At 35.7% G+C, this 18,474-nt stretch overlaps 3 protein-coding genes and 1 pseudogene across 3 annotated transcripts; all 4 read right to left on the reverse strand.

The window, feature by feature from the left end:
* Nucleotides 1–2,076: 2,076 nt before the first annotated feature.
* On the reverse strand, nucleotides 2,077–3,989 carry LOC107935583 (cytochrome P450 CYP82D47). The gene is made up of 2 exons (XM_041114790.1): nucleotides 2,925–3,989; nucleotides 2,077–2,779 (listed from the first exon to the last, which is right to left on the reverse strand). The coding sequence occupies exons 1-2, from the start codon at nucleotides 3,864–3,866 to the stop codon at nucleotides 2,144–2,146; spliced, it is 1,578 nt and encodes a 525-aa protein (XP_040970724.1). The 5' UTR covers nucleotides 3,867–3,989; the 3' UTR covers nucleotides 2,077–2,143.
* A 6,289-nt stretch (nucleotides 3,990–10,278) lies between these two features.
* On the reverse strand, nucleotides 10,279–12,043 carry LOC107943975 (cytochrome P450 82A4-like). The gene is made up of 2 exons (XM_016877792.2): nucleotides 11,086–12,043; nucleotides 10,279–10,973 (listed from the first exon to the last, which is right to left on the reverse strand). The coding sequence occupies exon 1, from the start codon at nucleotides 12,017–12,019 to the stop codon at nucleotides 11,183–11,185; it is 837 nt and encodes a 278-aa protein (XP_016733281.1). The 5' UTR covers nucleotides 12,020–12,043; the 3' UTR covers nucleotides 10,279–10,973; nucleotides 11,086–11,182.
* LOC107943976 (cytochrome P450 82C3) lies at nucleotides 10,338–11,160 on the reverse strand. Its single transcript, XM_016877793.1, has 2 exons — nucleotides 11,086–11,160; nucleotides 10,338–10,973 (listed from the first exon to the last, which is right to left on the reverse strand). The coding sequence occupies exons 1-2, from the start codon at nucleotides 11,158–11,160 to the stop codon at nucleotides 10,338–10,340; spliced, it is 711 nt and encodes a 236-aa protein (XP_016733282.1).
* Nucleotides 12,044–14,638: 2,595 nt separating the features above from the next.
* Nucleotides 14,639–16,994, reverse strand: LOC107943977 (cytochrome P450 CYP82D47-like; annotated as a pseudogene).
* Nucleotides 16,995–18,474: the final 1,480 nt, after the last annotated feature.

Genomic DNA, 18,474 nt, shown 5'->3' on the forward strand with positions numbered 1-18,474 from the left:
GACCAAAGCTTTGTATGGCTTACATCAACCTCCACGTGCTTGGTTCGACAAACTTAAAAGTTTTCTTCTTTCTGCGGGGTTCACTCTGTCTAAATCTGACGCATCGTTGTTTGTGCGTGTTATGCCTACCTCCACTTTGTATGTTTTGGTTTATGTGGATGATATTATTATTACTGGTGATCTGCCAGATAGCATTGATGTTTTTATTCAACAGTTACATCGCGAGTTTTCTCTCAAAGATATGGGTGATCTCCATTACTTTTTGGGCATTGAGGTTACGCGAACGCCTGCTGGTAGTCTCCACTTATGTCAACTAAAATACATTCATGACATTCTTGAGCGCAGTGGACTGGCAAATGCAAATAGTGTGAACACACCTATGATTAGCTCATCTGTTCTTTCCAAATATGATGGTGAACGTCTCAGTGACCTCACCGAGTATAGAAGTCTAGCTGGAGCTTTACAATATATAGTTTTAACTCGACCTGATATTGCATATGCTGTGAATATGGTGTGCCAGTTCATGCATGCTCCAACTTCTGAACATCTGGTAGCATTAAAGCGAATTTTACGGTATCTATGTGGTACACTTAGCTATGGGTTGCTTTTTCGACCCTCTGATCGGTTGTCATTAATGGGCTATGTCGATGCCAATTGGGGACTTGATGTTGATGATCGTCGCTCCACGACTGGGTATTGTGTATTTTATGGTCAAAACCCTGTCTCTTGGTCCTCCAAAAAGCAACAAGTCGTGTCTCGGTCACGGCTGAGGCTGAATATAGAAGTTTAGCTGCTGCTACCAGTGATGTTACCTGGTTATTATCTCTTCTGCAAGAATTACATTTGTGTTCTCTCGATGTTCCCACACTCTGGTGTGATAATTCCAGTGTCGTTGCTGTTTTCTGCCAATCCTGTTCTCCACTCTAAGTTCAAACATGTGGAGTTAGATCTGTTTTTTGTTCGCGAAAAAGTGGCTGATGGCTTGCTCGTGATTGGTGAGGTGCCGGCATGTGATCAGGTTGCTGATGTTCTCACCAAGCCACTCTCTGTTTCATCCTTTGTACGGCTTCGAAATTTTATACGGGTCTTCCTAATAGAGAAGATAGGAGAATGTTAGAGTATGAGGTAGTTATGCGGTTATAGAATGGTTAGCTGCAGTTAGCTTAGTTAGTTCATTTAAAGCACTGTATATATACGTGCTATTGTAAGCATACAAGCAAGCAAGAAATTCATTTTTTCAAGATGCAATTTCTGTTATACATTTCTCTGTTGAATATGCTTCATTAGTTCTTACCTTCTATTAGTTATTTCTACGTCTTCTTGAGATATTCTTTCAGATTATGATTCTCGCTATTATATATGTAGTTATATAGTATGCTGATTCAATATTCATTCAAGGAAAGGTTCTCTATACCTTATATATATGTATATAATCTTTTCCGTTATATCTTTCATTGCGGAAAATTGAGTAAATTGATGAAGAAATTAATTTAATTGAGCAGAATCCCATCATCACTTCTTATTCACATTACATTTAGCATCCTCTTAGTTTTATTAATTTAATTTTACTTTCATCCACTTAATTTTATTACTACATACTAGGAAATAAGTGTGTGAAGAAATAAAATATTTGAAAGAATATAGTCATTATCATTTTGAAATATTTGTTTTTAAATTTTTTTTAGAGAAACAATCTTTAATTGATATTTGAAAATAAATTTTGGTACCTGAATTTGGGTTAAAGGTTTAAATTGGTAATTAAATTTTATTTTTTTGTTCAATTAGGTACCTAAACTTGACTTCTAAGTTCAATTTAGTATTTGGACTTTTTTTATCCAATTAGGTACCTTGAGCAATTGACTTTTTGGTTCAAATTAGTGCATAAATTAACTTAGTTTCATGGTTCAAACTGGTTTGAATAAATTATTTACTGTATATACCAAGTTGGACCATATAACCAAGTGCAGATATCAATTTGAATCAAGAAATCAAGTTCAAGAAGCTAATTGGACCAAAATAAACTTTAAATATAAGTTCACATATTTAATTGGATAAAAAACCTTGCATATGGTATAATTACATAACAAGTATGGTACGAAATTTATTGAATTTGACTCATTTTATAATAAAATTAAAATACCAATTATTTAGTGGAATTGTAAACAAAAAAAGGAAGGCGAGGAGTTATATGAACTTCTAATGGAGTTGCTTTAAAACTCGTTACCCCAAGTCCTTCACGCATATCAACTGCTATGCCTGATGGGGTTTCAAATTCAAACCAATGCAACACATTAGCCAACGTAAGCTGTAGAACTTGAAGTGCAAATGAAACTCCGGGGCACATTCTTCTACCACTTCCAAATGGAACTAGTTCAAAATTCTGTCCCCTCACATCAATGTCTTTGTGGGTAGTTATAAATCTTTCAGGTTGAAATTCAAAAGGGTTTGCCCATATAAGTGGATCACGATGAATCTTATGAAGATTCATAATAAGCCAGGTGCCAGCTGAAACATGGTATCCATTAACCGTGCAGTCTTCAATGGCTTCATGGATCACGGAGAGTGGAACAGGAGGGTATAGGCGTAGAGTTTCCTTAATGATAGATTGAAGGTATACTAAATTTTTTGTGTCTGATTCAGTCACAAATAATCTATCCTTACCAATATGGACATCTAATTCTTGTTGGACTTTACTCAATTTGTCACGATTATTGAGTAGCAAAGATAATACCCATGTCAATGTGATTGATGTGGTATCCTCCGCCGCTAAGACAAGACCCTGTTAGATCATATACCATGAAAAGATCAACAATGAAATAATAGCATTTCCTACTTATGTTTGTTATTCATAGCAATCTTGACAAAAATAAATAAATAAATATGTCATTAATAACAATCTATTTGGTTAAGAGATATGCACGTACGAGACAAGTGGCTTTGTTGATTGTATCAGCATGGTGTTCCTCCCCATCACTGGGAATAGACAGCATCACTCCCATGAAATCTTCCTCACCATTTGCCTTATTTTCAGCTCTCTTCTGCTTGTGCTCCCGTAGCCATCCCTGCACAACTTGGTCCAATTGTTTAGCTGTCTTCTTCATGCACTTCAGGTCTCCACCTATGTCCAACCATCTCAGAAACGGCAAAGCATCTGATATTAAGAACTTTCCACTTAGTACAAAGAAGTCATCCATCGACTTCTTCCATTTCAAGTGTTCACCTCCTTCACTGGAATTTGGAATTCGCTTCCCTACAATAATCCTCATAATCACGTTCAGAGTAACTTCTTTGAACCATCCCTTCATCTCCATTAATACTTTATCGGAGTTAGCACTTCTCTTCTTGTTCCACAGCTCGTACAACTGTTGCAGAGATGTCTTCACCTCGGATTCCCTTACATGTTTAAGTAATTCGAGTCGGTGATTTGAGAGGAGCTCAATAGTAGCAATCTTGCGCATTTGACGCCAATAAGGTCCATATGGTGCAAAGCCTAACATGGCTCCGTTGTAACCCATAAGTTCCGAGTTTGCAAGTTTTGGACGAGAGGCAAACGCTTTATCATTTGTGGTGAGACATGCTTTAGCAATCTCCCAATCGCTCACCACCAAAGCTCTATGCACACCCAACTTGATAGTGAACATTCTTCCATATTTGTCAGCCATGTTAGCCAAGCTTACGTGAGGTGGTTGTGGCCCTTCTAAGAGGCGGAGATGACCAATAATAGGCCATGCTCCACCAGCTTCTGGTGCTGTTTTCTTCGAGTTTGTTTTTCTTCTTGAGATCCATGGGAAAGAGAAAAGAAGCAGTAGTGGAAAGGCAATGATTGCAACAGTTGGAATTGCTGTGACTGAATGGAAATAATCCATCGCTAGGTTCCCACTTTAAGATTAAGATAAGAAATGGAAAGTGAGTCGCAGAGATAAGAATATATATATATTCTTTGAATTTTGTGTCTCGTTGTGGAAAACAGAGTGCATTGACCGAGGAAATTCATAGAAGATCTATATGAGGGAGTTAGGTTTATAGGGTTAAGTAATGTCACAGCATCGCCTATCATTATTGACCACTTATTCAACCGATAGCATCTTTTTTTGGTTTTTGTCTTTTAATATAAGGTTGGAAAGATATATAAATTCTCTTTTTATTGTCTCTCTTGAAAACTGAGTATATCGACAGCTAAGTACTATTGAGAAATGCATTATTGATCTTTAGTTGTCTGAATGGCTAATTGTGATCAACCGCAAGAGACAAAACAGTCCATATAGTACTAGACCTCACAACTGGGCTAAACGTCTCATAATAATCATAGGCCATCACTTGAGAGTATCTCTTTTTCACCAACCTGGATTTATATTGAGCTACTGAACCATCGGGGTTCATTTTGATATTAAATAACCATTAATATCCAATAGGCTTTCTCCTTAGAGGAAACACTTACAGAGACCAAGTACCATTCTTGAGAAGGGCATCTAATTCCTCCTTCACAGCTTCCGGCCAAGTTGGATGCTTCATCGCCTCATGCACATTCACAAGATCAACTTCCTCGTGTGCAACAACCATATAGACCTTGGTCTTAAAAACACCCGCCTTGGCCTTAAAAACACCCGCCTTGGCTCTTCTAAACATAAGATGTTGATTGCTATAATGGGATCCACTACAGATAACAAGATTTTAAATTTGTGAGTAAATAAAATTATGAAATATTCAAGATGAGTTTTCAATTAAATTTTTATAGACTCTGTAATATTGAAGATGAGTTTTTAATTAAATTTTTATGGACAAAGGATAGTTGATAATAATCTACTAGAGAATTTTATTTTATTTTTAAACTTTTCACGCATTTAATATATTCCTACAATAATAGTATCATGAAAAAGATTTTAAAAAATACTCTGATTAAATCTCATACATACATTTTGGTGGTTGTGCAAAATAATAAATGGTTAATAAAAAATTATGAAAGTTGTCGGTTTTTTTACCCAATTGGGTTAAAAAAATTTTAAAATATCAAAATATGGTATCAGATACATTATTTACGAAAATGGGTTGTTTTTTTGAGTCGAGCCTACCTGACAGGCGCGACCCATTTTTTTAATAATATAATTTTAGTTTTTTTAAATATTATTATTTTATTATATTTTAATAATTTTTAAATTTTTAAAATTCAGTCGGGTCAAAACCGGGTCGAGCCAAACCCGGAGGCGCGACCATTCGCTCCTGCTACAGAGGCGCGACTTCCCTGCAGCCCGCCACGTGTCCCTGCCCCCCCCCACCCCCCGGCCCTGCACCCTCCCATGCCACCTGCAAAGAGAGAAAAGAAAAAAAAATTATTAAGTTTAATAATTATTTAGGGTTTTTTACTAAAATAAATTTTTTAAAAAATTATTTATCAAATAGGTTGTCAGCCCAATTATATACGAAAATTGGGTGTTTTTTTCATTCGCGCCTATCTGACAGGCGCAAATGATTATTTTATATTAATTTTTTTAAATAAAATATTATTTTTTATTTTAGGGTTAGTATGACTCGCGTATAAATACGAATACAAGTTGCGCCTACTTGAGAGGCGTGTGGACATTAGGGAGAAATCCGACGGAAAGCTGTGTGGCGTATGCAGATTAGCCGGTCATAATCGAAGTAAATGCCTGTTCCGAAACTACCATGTTGGACAATCGTCGCAATCGGGTAGAAATTGAGATGTAGTTTCATGACATGTTAAAAGGATTGAATCACAAATTTGTCAAACAATTTGTTGCAGTTAATCTAATTTGACTTACATAGTTAGTATAAAGTTTATTTATTTAAATAATAAATAAAAAACCATAAAATTGATAAATAAAATGGCAAAAAAGTCATTACATAAATACAAAGTTAACTATTTAAATACGAGTTGTGCCATTAGGCGTTTTGGTGTGCCATGGAGATCCGTTTACTGTATACGGCAAATCGCGGCTAACTTCTATCGAGATTATAAGAACGCAGACTGGAAACGACAAGTTGTGAAAATGGGTAAAAAATAACCTTATCCTTTCAATATATTACAAAACCCTTTAAAATTGATAGTTTGATGGTGTGGTTCTAGGGGTATATCTTTGTGGAGCTCGACGTTCACGTTGTGGGCGACTACGACGATCAACGTTCTCTTCATCCATATATAGGGGTGTAGAGAATGTCTCAAATGCCACTGATGAACTCGAGCTGGGTGGAGTAGAGAACGGTGGTGGATATGAGACGGGAGGAGTAGAGTACAGATGTGGCAGTGGGCTGAAGATATCAAAATCTGAATAATATTCCTGGGCTGGAGAGCCCGGGAAATAGTCATCGGCCCCCAAATCTGGATGATAAGAACTAGTCCCTGAGTGTAGCTCCGGCTCTGGCCGCCGCTCTGGGTACGGCACTGCCTCTGGCTCTGGCTCTGGCTCTGGCTCCAGAGTTGGTGCATGATGCGGATCTAGAAAATATTGCCCAATCCGTGTCGTATGAGGGGGAACTACCATCGACCGCCCACCAAATAAAAATGGTTTCCCCTTCTCATAGTACCACTGTAAGTACTGTGTCGAGGGCCGCAGATCCAAACAACGATCCATCGGAGGTATCCTACCAAACCGGTTGTTCCACATCGTAACATACTCTTCATGCACATCTCCCCAATCTGCCCAATGCATCCCCCTCTTAGTCATGCCATGAATTTTTCTAGGCAATCGTACTGGTTGTGTCGGGATATATTGTACACAACCGAACTGTCTGAGTACTCGACCGCCATGATACCACTCCACCATCTGAAAATGGATAAGGGATGCGCTAATGCACCATAAGTTTGAGTGGACGTATGCATGCGAGGGAATAACGGCCATAATCTTAGGAACAGAATACGGCATCCAAATGACCTGCACAATTAATAACATTTTCATATTAACGTGAGTTGAGTGAGATAAAAATAATAAAATTAAATTGATATTGAAAAAACCTACCCCATCCCTAGAATGATTCTCGATCATCAGACGATATATCGGAACCGTGTATGACCTCCCGATACCCGGATTCGTGCTCCATCTACGGAAACAAATTGATAGAACAATATAACCCAAAAAATTCAATTAATTGCTATAACGTGTAAAGATTCATCACCTATTAACAAGTGGAAATATATATGGCTGGTGACTAATGGATGCCAAGAATGGCATCCGATAAAGTGCCCACGACTGCAGCAGTATAAGGCATCCGCCTATGTCCATCGCAGAAGGATCTATCGTCCGACAAAGTTCGCGGTACAGCGTGGCTAACACTGCAGACCCCCAACTGTATGAACGCGTGTTATGCAAATTAGACAGTAACGGTAGGTACATCAAACTGACCTTACTGCCGTATGAATCCGGCACGAGTACACCTCCTATAAGGTGCATAATGTAACCTCGAGCGGCCTGCATAACCTCCAATTTAGTGGCAGTATTGGGCAAATGCTCAAAATTGGCCTTTAGCCATGAAAACTGCAATGTGGCAAATTTCCCCTCACTTGGGGAGCGTCCAAGTAACTCGTAGCAAAGGCGAGCCGGCCTCGAGATCGAACTTACACCCGTGACCACGTTCCCGTCGATGGGGAGCCCCAGCTGTACTGCAACGTCCTCTAAAGTTATGGTGCACTCCCCGCACGGCAAATGAAATGTGTGCGTCTCCGGACGCCATCGCTCGACTAAAGCAGAAATTAAGTCATATCGCAGATCAAAAGTCCGGATCAATGCTGCTGATCCGAACCCTGCTAATTCTAAGAACGGTATTACGCGTTCATCCGGCTGAAACCCTACATTATAAATACGACCCCTCAATACGCGGTACTCGACCTGACATTATTATATTTACGAAATGGTTAATACAATATAATTTCATTCAACAAATAATGTGACTATCAAATAAAATTTTCATTACCATTTCATTAATGTTACTCGATATGTGACCCTTATTTTCATTATCAATCAACGAACCCATTTGCTGCAAATCTGCAATTAAAATTATCAAATAAATAAAAATTATAAATTTACATTATATCAAAATTACATTAAAATTACATTAAAATTTCTTACTCTCTTCAGAATTATTTAATTTTATTTCTCACTCTCTTTAGATCGTTTATTCAACATCTTTCCATATTCAAAGTAACTTATTTCTCATATACTCACTTTCAACTAGTCAATTATGCATCTATTCAACCGCAAAGTACTACATTACTTCCAATCATAAAGCCAAATGCATTTTAACATACCATTTATATTAATGTGTTTAATTCTTTAATATATATTATTTCTCTTGTTATGTGTTTTATACAAGTTAAAATATAAGCATAATTTATTAATAGTCTATTTTATTCTTAAAAATATTTTATTTTTCCTTAAGTTTTGATTAAATTTTTATAAAATTTAAAAGAATTATTTTTTTAACACTTTACATAGGTAAATTTAATTAATTTTAAAAGTTTGAAATTAAATTAAATTATAATTTAAGAATATTTGAAAAGATTAACTCTCAAGTTTATACATTTTACATAGATATAAATTTTTATTTTATTTTTTAGAATGTATTAGTCACTATATTTCTCACTTTTTGTTAACAATGAAGTGAATGCTAGTAAAGTTTTTTTTAAAATAAAATACAAAAAATATTGATTCCAAGTAAATCCGAAAATGGACAATAACTGGCAAAATATTGATTTTTTATATATTTATTTAAAAGGGAGGCTGCCATCAAGCTATCAAAATCGAGCATCAATGGCAAAATAATGGGGTTTTTTATCCAACTAGGTTAAAAAAATTAAAACACCAAAATAGGATGTTAGATAAAAGTAAAACAAAAATCATGGACTTGAAAATTCAAAAAAAAAAGTTTAAATTAAAAAACAAATAAACTATATTCAAGCACAATAATTACATAACACTCTTAAATTACTAATATTTTACTTTTTTTAAAAAATATACTTTTTTAATTTTAAAATAATTACAAACACTAAAAATTATCACATAACACTAAACTACTAACATTTTAATCTTAAAATAATTATAAAAAATTACTAACATTTTTTTCTTCTTTCTCCTCCTTCTCCTTCTTCTTCTTCTTCTTTTTCTTCTTCTTCTTCTTCTTCTTCTTTTCTCTCTTTGCTGCTGCATTCACAAAATTGGGGGACCGGTGCTTATATGGTCCCCCATTACAAAATTTAATTTTTTTCTCTCTATCTCTAAGTGGGGTGGGGGGGTAGGGACACGTGGCGGGCTGCAGGGAAGTCGCGCCTCTGCAGCAGGAGCGAATGGTCGCGCCTCCGAATTTGGCTCGACCCGATTTTGACCCGACTGAATTTTAAAAATTTTAAAATTATTAAAATATAATAAAATAATAATATTAAAAAAATAAAATTATATTATTAAAAAAATAGGTCGCGCCTGTCAGGTAGGCTCGATCCAAAAAAACAACCCATTTTCGTAAATAATGTATCTGACACCCTATTTTAGTATTTTAAAATTTTTTTAACCCAATTGGGTAAAAATCCCAAAGTTGTCCCACTTGTTTTACTCCAACGCAAAAGTAAATAGAGAAATTCATAGTAATTTTAATAATAGAAGAAACCATGGTCATGATCACGGTTGCCATACGTAATAAATACTATTATCATGGAGTTAACAATTATTTTAATAAGAAGAATAACAGTGAAAATAAAGAGAAAAGTAATCTAACTCATCTTTCAACAATCTTAAATTTTTGCTATTATTAATGTGGTATGAATAAGCCTACAGTACCTTAGGATCTTATTAAGTAGATTGAAATTTCGAGATAACCTACTTAAATAGATATCCATTATTTTTAATGGAATGCAATTAAATTTTATTATTAACTATATGCATAATGATAAAATAAGCTTCGGAAAATGCAAAAATGTCATACAAGCCTTTATTTTATTTTATTGATTCCATCGTTTCCCACTAAAGCGGATCATATTTTCCAATTAAAAAAAGACCCGCCACATGGATCTCGAGAGTAATAGATTTCATTAATTTAGTCAAAACCAAATCTGTGATGACAGGTGACTGATAACAATTTTGCAAGATAAATTTGTCATTTTGGAAGTATTCAAATTGATTTTTTATTTCGTGTGTAAATCAATTTGGATAAACTTTTGTTTGAATTATATTATAGTTTATTAGTTGATTCCATAGATATCGATGATATTTTATAATATTACATATGTCTAAAATCCAACAAACAATAGTAATTAATTGCTGGATTGGTAAATAAAAGTAGGAAAACGAGGAGATTATTTATTAAATATAGGTCTAAAATCAAACAAACAATAGTAATTAATTGCTAGATTGGTAAACAAAAGTAGGAAGACGAGGAGATATTTCAACCTCTAATGGAGTTACTTTAGGGCTAGTTAATCCTGGACGTTCACGCATATCAACTCCTTCGTTTAATAGAATTTCGATTTCAAACCAATGCAACACATTAGCTAATGTAAGTTCTAAAATCTTGAGCGCAAACGAAACTCCAGGGCACATTCTTTTACCACTGCTAAATGGAATAAGTTCAAAATCATGTCCTTTTACATCAATGTCTTTATGGGTAGTCATAAATCTTTCTGGTCGAAATTTTAAAGGATCTTCCCATATCTGTGAATCACGTTGTATGTTTTGAAGATTGAGAATAAGCCCAGTGCCGCCTGAAATATCATATCCATGAATTGAGCAATCTTCAATGGCTTCATGGATTACAGCAAGTGGAGCAGCAGGATAGAGGCGTAATGTTTCTTTAATGACAGATTGAAGGTACACTAAGTTTTTAGTATCTGATTCTGTAATTAAGAGTCTATCTTTACCAACATGGATGTCTAGTTCTTGTTTGACCTTGTTCAATGCATCGCGATTATTGAGTAATAAAGATAAAGCCCATGTCATTGTAATTGATGTAGTATCTTCGGCGGCAAAGATAAGTGCCTATTAAATCGTTTAGTGTAAAACTATTAATATCATATTGAAATTGGTATTCAGGTGAATGATGAATATAAATATCAAACAAATATAGGATTTGATTAAGAAATGTACGTACGAGACTGACGGCTTTGTTGATGGTATCGGCATCGTGCTCCTCTGCATCACGAAGAATAGATAGCATCACTCCCATGAAATCTTCCTCACTGTTTGCCTCATTTGTTTTCTTTGTGCTCTTGTAGCCATTCCTCCACAACTTGGTCCAATTCTTTGGCTACCTTCTCCAGAAGCTTTTTGTCGCCACCAACGTCCAACCATCTCAGATACGGTAAGGCATCCGATACCACGAACTTTCCAGTTAGTTCAAACAAGTCGTCCAACGACTTCTTCCATTTCACGGTTTCACCTCCTTCGTATGAATTCGGTATTCGCTTCCCTACAACAATCCTTAGTATCACGTTAAGAGTAACATCTCTGAACCATCTCTTCATCTCCACCATTACTTTGCCACAGTTTCTACTTTTCTTCTTGTTCCACAGCTGGTATAATTGTTGCAGTGATGCCTTCACCTCGGATTCCCGCACAGGTTTAAGCAATTCGAGTCGGTGATTTGAGAGGAGCTCAATAGTGGCGAATTTTCGCACTTGACGCCAATAAGGTCCATACGGTGCAAAGGCTATCATGGCACAGTTGTAACCCAAAATTTCCGAGCTTGCAAGCTTTGGACGAGTGGCAAACGCTTTATCGTTTATGGTGAGACATTCTTTAGCTATCTCCCAATTACTCACCACCAAAGCTCTATTTACACCCAACCTGATGGTGAAGATTCCTCCATATTTGTCTGCCAGGTTACCCAAGCTTATATGAGGTGGTTGTGGCCCTCCTAAGAGGCGGAGATGACCAATAATAGGCCATGCACCACCAGCTTCTGGTGCTGTTTTCTTCGAATATGTGTTTCTTCTTGAGATCCATAGAAAAGAGAAAAGAAATAGTAGCGGAAAACCAATTATTGCCACAGTTGAAGTTAGTGTGACTGAATGGAAAAAATCCATTGCCGGATTCCCACTTTAATCTCAAGCAATGAGTAGCAGAGATGAGGGGGTTGGGATTTATAGGATTAAGGGATGTCACCACAGCACGTACCATTTATTTAATTGGTGTAGTTATTTTAAATAAACATTTATTATTATTAAGTAAAAAATTTATTAGGTGTTATTGTTCGGGCTATCCAAGGGAGTTCCTTAAATACATCGAATTTTACTTTGATTCAGCGTATTTAGAATATTTTTTTTAGGAGAACTTGTGGCAATTGCGCTATATTCCCAATGAGCAGAATGCAGTTGCTGACTGTTTGGTAAAAGAAACTCTAGCTTCTAGAGTTAATTTGTAATTTTTTGATTTTCTCCCTTTTATGATTCGAAGTTTTTTAGAGGAGGATTAGTCTAGAGATTATTTTTCTTGTAATTTTTTAGTTGGTGATTTTGTTTTTTTCCACCAAAAAAATAATAATAATCTAGTTACCATGGATGTATGTATGATATGTATATGTTTTCAGAATTTGCAATAGGCTAAGAAATAAGGTGTTGTTGTTGGTATAATCATAATGATTATTCAAGCACTTACGGCATTCATATTTGAAATTAGAAGCCATAAAGTGATGTCTTAAATTTTGATCTTTCCTCTTAACACGATAATGTATTACAATGTGAAGAAGAAAAAAAAGAAAGAGAGATATGTTGAATTTAGGTCAATTATGTTGGGATTTGTGGGACCACATAAAATATTAATAATTGATTATTTAAATAAATTCACCTAGGGCGTATCCACATGATGGTAGGGTTTCGACTCCTTAAAATAAAATATTTTTTATTAAAAATTTTTAAAATTTTAAATTAATAAAATTAAAATTTTACTATAGTCCTCTTTAAAAATGATAAAATTTTAGTTATTATTATACACTCATCAATAGAGAATAAAATTATATTAGATCATCAAATTTTAAAGACATGAAATTATATATTATTATACACTCATCAATAGAAAAATTCTTTTTATAAATTCTTCTTACCACATTATTCATGATCCCTTTCCAATTATTTAATGATATTTCAACAATTTTTTCTACGTCATTAACACCTAATTTTAATATTTTTTTACCCTAAACCCAAACCCCAATCCCATAACCTATAACCCCAAACCTATAACCCTATACCGATTATAATTATTGAAAGTCATCATTCTCCATTGACTCCTATTTAAATTGGTTAAATAACAATTTTAGTGCTTTGGATAATTGCTATCTAGGTCCTTAAGCATTTTCTAAATTAAAACTCAACAGCGATTGGACTTTTATAATTTAATTCCTGAGCTTTAATTATTTATTTTCTCAGTTAAATTACTTTATCGATCTTCAATTTATTTTCATAATAACTCCATAAATATTCTCATTTTACCTTTACAAACTTGTTTTATGGAAATAAGATTCTGAAACTGCATTTTCTGGCACCACTTAAAATTGAGTTGTTACAGTGATCATCACTTAAAAATTAAAAACTTTATACAAATTTTCAGGGGATGGCATGATTAAAGTGTCACATACAACATTCTAATAACTGGACATGTGGTTTAATGACTCTCAATTCAATCAATTTGATCGATTCAACTACTTGATCAACAATAATTAATTAATTAATCAAAAAATTATAAAAATAAAAAATAAAAAATTCATTAAACCAATTCAACCCGTTCAACTACTGGTTTTTGTTACAGTTTTCAATTATTACCGATTTCAAGCAGTTTCTGATTCAGTTGATTCAACCCCTTGTTTAGACCAATATACTAGTCTATTCTCAATCCAATCAGTCCAACCGATCAATTCAATCATGTTCCAAGAATACTGGTCACATTATCAAATCTTGATAGAATCTAAGTTTAAGAACCGGAATAAATATAATTGTCAATCTCAAATACTAAAGTGAAAAAAGGTACATATACGAAAATGAATTTAGTTACCCAATTATGATAAAAAAATGATATAATCTCTGGAATTGCGCGATAATGTAGTCAAATAATTTTAATGGGAATACAATTAATTTTGTGCGTAATGATAAAATAAGCAACACCAGCCAGATCGGATATTAAGAGTTTGATAATACTCGTCCGTGGCTCATTATAAACAATCAAATCTCTATTTATTAATAAACTCTCAACAAATCAATCCACAACAAAATTTTCCTCGCTTGGCCATATCTCTCCTGAGCAGCTTCCCTGATACTTTCGACAACGCAGAATAGCGGATGACAGCTACTAATTCCCTAAAAAATCATTGCCAACGACGTAGCGGAGTCCGATTCTATCAAAACGGCTTTGAGACAAGCATCCCATGCAATAGAGCAGCCATGAAAAATTTCCCAAAGTTCAGCCAATGCAATGCTTCAGTAACCCAAGCTGATAGCAAACCCGATCATATGGTCCAACCCAAAAAAGAAACCCGACCATATGGATGGCGTGGGTAACAGATTTCATTAATTTCTTCAAAACCAAATCTGTCATGACGTGTGAATATTGCAAGATAAATTGTCATTTTGGAATTGTTGAATTGTGTAAATATAAGCAAATACAATTTAACTTAACCACCAAGTAAGATCAAATCAAATGATAAGTATAAGATTTGCTCCCATCAAACACAGCTCTTTCTTCTCTCATTCGGCCAAGGGAAAACAATAAATCATCCTACAACAATAAAATTAATCAAAGCAAACCCCGAAAGAATTATTCTATAGAATAATAATAAAATTACATGGCAAGAATGACATCTTAGAAATTTATTGAAATCTACTCATTTTTAAAAGAAGTTAAAATACCAAACCTTGCATATGGTAAGTATAGCACCTTAGAAATTTATTGAATTTTATAATAAAATTAAAATACCAATTAGTTAGTGAAATCGTAAACAGAAGCAAGTAGGCGAGGAGTTATATGAACTTCTAGTGGAGTTGCTTTAGAAATCGTTATCCCAAATGCTTCACGCATATCAATAGGTTCGTTTGATGGAGTCTCAAAGTCAAACCAATGCAACATATTAGCCAACGTAAGCTGTAAAACTTGAAGTGCAAATGAAACTCCAGGGCACATTCTTCTACCACTTCCAAATGGAACCAATTCAAAATTTTGTCCCCTTACATCAATGTCTTTATGGGTAGTCATAAATCTTTCAGGTTGAAATTCAAAAGGGTTTGCCCATATAAGTGGATCATGATGAATCTTATGAAGATTCATAATAAGCCAGGTGCCAGTTGAAACATGGTATCCATTAACTGTGCAGTCTTCAATGGCTTCATGGATCACGGAGAGTGGAGCAGGAGGGTATAGGTGTAGAGTTTCCTTAATGATGGATTGAAGGTACACTAAGTTTTTTATATCTGATTCAGTCACAAGTAATCTATCATTACCAATGTGGACATCTAGTTCTTGTTGGACTTTACTCAGTTTGTCACGATTATTGAGTAGCAGAGATAGAGCCCATGTCAATGTGGTGGCTGTGCTATCCTCCGCGGCTAAGACAAGGCCCTGTTAGATAATATACCATGAAAAGATCAACAATGAAATAATAGAATTTCCAACTTATGTATGTTATTAATAGCAATCTTGACCAAAAAAAAAATTGTCATCAGCCCCGATTCTAGGGTTGTTTGAGAGTGTAGCCGCCCAGGGCTTAAAGTTGAAAGGGGCCCAAAAAATTTTCAGCTTTTATTACGGGAATAAAAATTTCAAAATAAATTAAATTAATTAAATGTTTAGAACTTTCAATTTTTCACCATAAATGTTTCATTTTGTAGAGCCTAAAACTTTTTAAAGTTTTTTATTGTATTACATTTTATAATTTCTTTTTAAAAAGAGCCCAATTTATTGTTTTGCCTAAGGCCTAAAAATATCAAGAACAGACCTGTATGTAATTAATAACAATCTATTTGGTAAAGAGATATGCACGTACGAGACAAGTGGCTTTGTTGATTGTATCAGCATGGTGCTCCTCCCCATCACTGAGAATAGACAGCATCACTCCCATGAAATCTTCCTCACCATTTGCCTTATTTTCAGCTCTCTTCTGCTTGTGCTCTCGTAGCCATCCCTCCACAACTTGGTCCAATTCTTTCGCTGTCTTCTTCATGCACTTCATATCTCCACCTATGTCCAACCATCTCAGAAACGGCAAAGCATCTGATATTAAGAACTTTCCACTTAGTACAATGAAGTCATCCATCGATTTCTTCCATTTCATGTTCTCACCTCCTTCACTGGAATTTGGAATTCGCTTCCCTACAATCATCCTCATAATCACGTTCAGAGTAACTTCTTTGAACCATCCCTTCATCTCCACCAATACTTTATCGGAGTTAGCACTTCTCTTCTTGTTCCACAGCTGCTACAACTGTTGCAGAGATGTCTTCACCTCGGATTCCCTTACATGTTTAAGTAATTCGAGTCGGTGATTTGAGAGGAGCTCAATAGTGGCAACCTTGCGTATTTGACGCCAATAAGGTCCATATGGTGCAAAGCCTAACATGGCACTGTTGTTACCCAAAAGTTCCGAGCTTGCAAGTTTTGGACGAGAGGCAAACGCTTTATCATTTGTGGTGAGAAATGCTTTAGCAATCTCCCAGTCGCTCACCACCAAAGCTCTATGCACACCCAACTTGATACTGAAGATTCTTCCATATTTGTCAGCCATGTTAGCCAAGCTTATGTGAGGTGGTTGTGACCCTCCTAAGAGGCGTAGATGACCAATAATAGGCCATGCTCCACCAGCTTCTGGTGCTGTTTTCTTCGAGTTTGTGTTTCTTCTTGATATCCATAGAAAACAGAAAAGAAATAGTAGTGGAAAAGCAATGATTGCAACAGCTGAAGTTGCTGTGAGTGAATGGGAATAATCCATCGCCAAATTTCTACTTTCAATCTAAGATACATACAATGCATATATATGCATTGTTGTGTTGTTGACGTAATTATCGTATATTGATCTTTCACTAACTTAAGTTACTGGTATTGGAGTTCTGAAGCCATATAAGAAAATCAACTAAGTACTGCGATGTGAAGAAAGACGACAGGTTGTTGCGGAAAGGATCGATTCGAGAACTCCGATATGACTACAAGTAAATTGACCGGAACGAAAAATAAAGTGAACACAAGGATTTACGTGGTTCGGCTTTAATGCCTACGTCCACGGGCAGAGGCGAAAAGAAATTTCACTATAACAAGATGAAGATTACAAGTGTTTTACACTCAAGACACAACCCGAGAACCTCACAACTCTCAACCCCTATAGAAAACCCGAAAGCTAAAATCCTAGCTTTCAAAGAACAAGCTTTGCTCTCTCTTGGTTTGGGATGATGAATATGGCTAATGAACCTCTCTATTTATAAGAGAGTTCAAGGACATAATTGTCCAAAACTTTGGCAAAGATTTGTGGTTGAAAATGGACACCAACAACCATCCACTAATCCACTACCACCAACAACCCACTACCAACAACAACAATCCACTACCAATTTTAAGCCATTTCTTAACAAATCTCCACCTTGGCTTGAAATTTACCAAGCTGAACATCATAGTGAATTCCTCGAACTGGATCACCTCTTCCAAACGCCTCTCTGGCGCTAATCAATCCCGAATACCTATCAAGTCCAAGCAATGCTTGAACTTATATGCAGGGATCACCTTAGTTAACATATCTGCAGGATTCTTCTCGGTAGCAACCTTGCTGATAACAATGTCACCTTGCGTAACATGTTCCCGAACAAAATGATATCTGACATCAATGTGTTTGGTCCGTTCATGAAACATCTGATTTTTAGTCAGATGTATGGCACTCTGGCTATCGCAAAATACAACAGTGAAATCCTGTTGTAAACCCAAACTGCTTACTAGACCTTTCATCCACAATGCTTCTTTCACTGCTTCTGCTAACGCCATATATTCCGCCTCAGTCGTAGATAAGGCTACGGTAGACTGTAACACAGCTTTCCAACTAATGGCTCCTCCAGAATAAGTGAAAACATAACCCGTCAGAGATCTTCTTTTGTCCAGATCTCCAGCATAATCAGAGTCCACATAGCCCGTGACACTGCTAGTGCAGTCACTCTGATCATATACCAAGCATAAATCTGCAGAACCTCTCAAGTACCTGAGAATCCATTTCACGGCCTGCCAGTGTTCCTTGCCAGGACAACTCATGTATCTGCTGACCACACTAACTGCATGTGAAATGTCTGGACGAGTGCAAACCATTGCATACATCACGCTTCCAACTGCACTCGAGTATGGAATGTGAGACATTTGCTGCTTTTCTTCATCAGATTGTGGTGACAACTCTGCAGAGAGTTTGAAATGTGGTGCCAACGGAGTACTCACAGTTTTCGCTTTATCCATGCCGAAGCGTTGAAGAACCTTTTCAATGTAGTTCTTCTGCGACACACGAAGCTTGCCCGCCTTGCGATCTCTGTGAATA

Source organism: Gossypium hirsutum, chromosome A06, assembly GCF_007990345.1.
Source record: "Gossypium hirsutum isolate 1008001.06 chromosome A06, Gossypium_hirsutum_v2.1, whole genome shotgun sequence".
In the NCBI taxonomy this organism is placed as follows: Eukaryota; Viridiplantae; Streptophyta; class Magnoliopsida; order Malvales; family Malvaceae; genus Gossypium; species Gossypium hirsutum.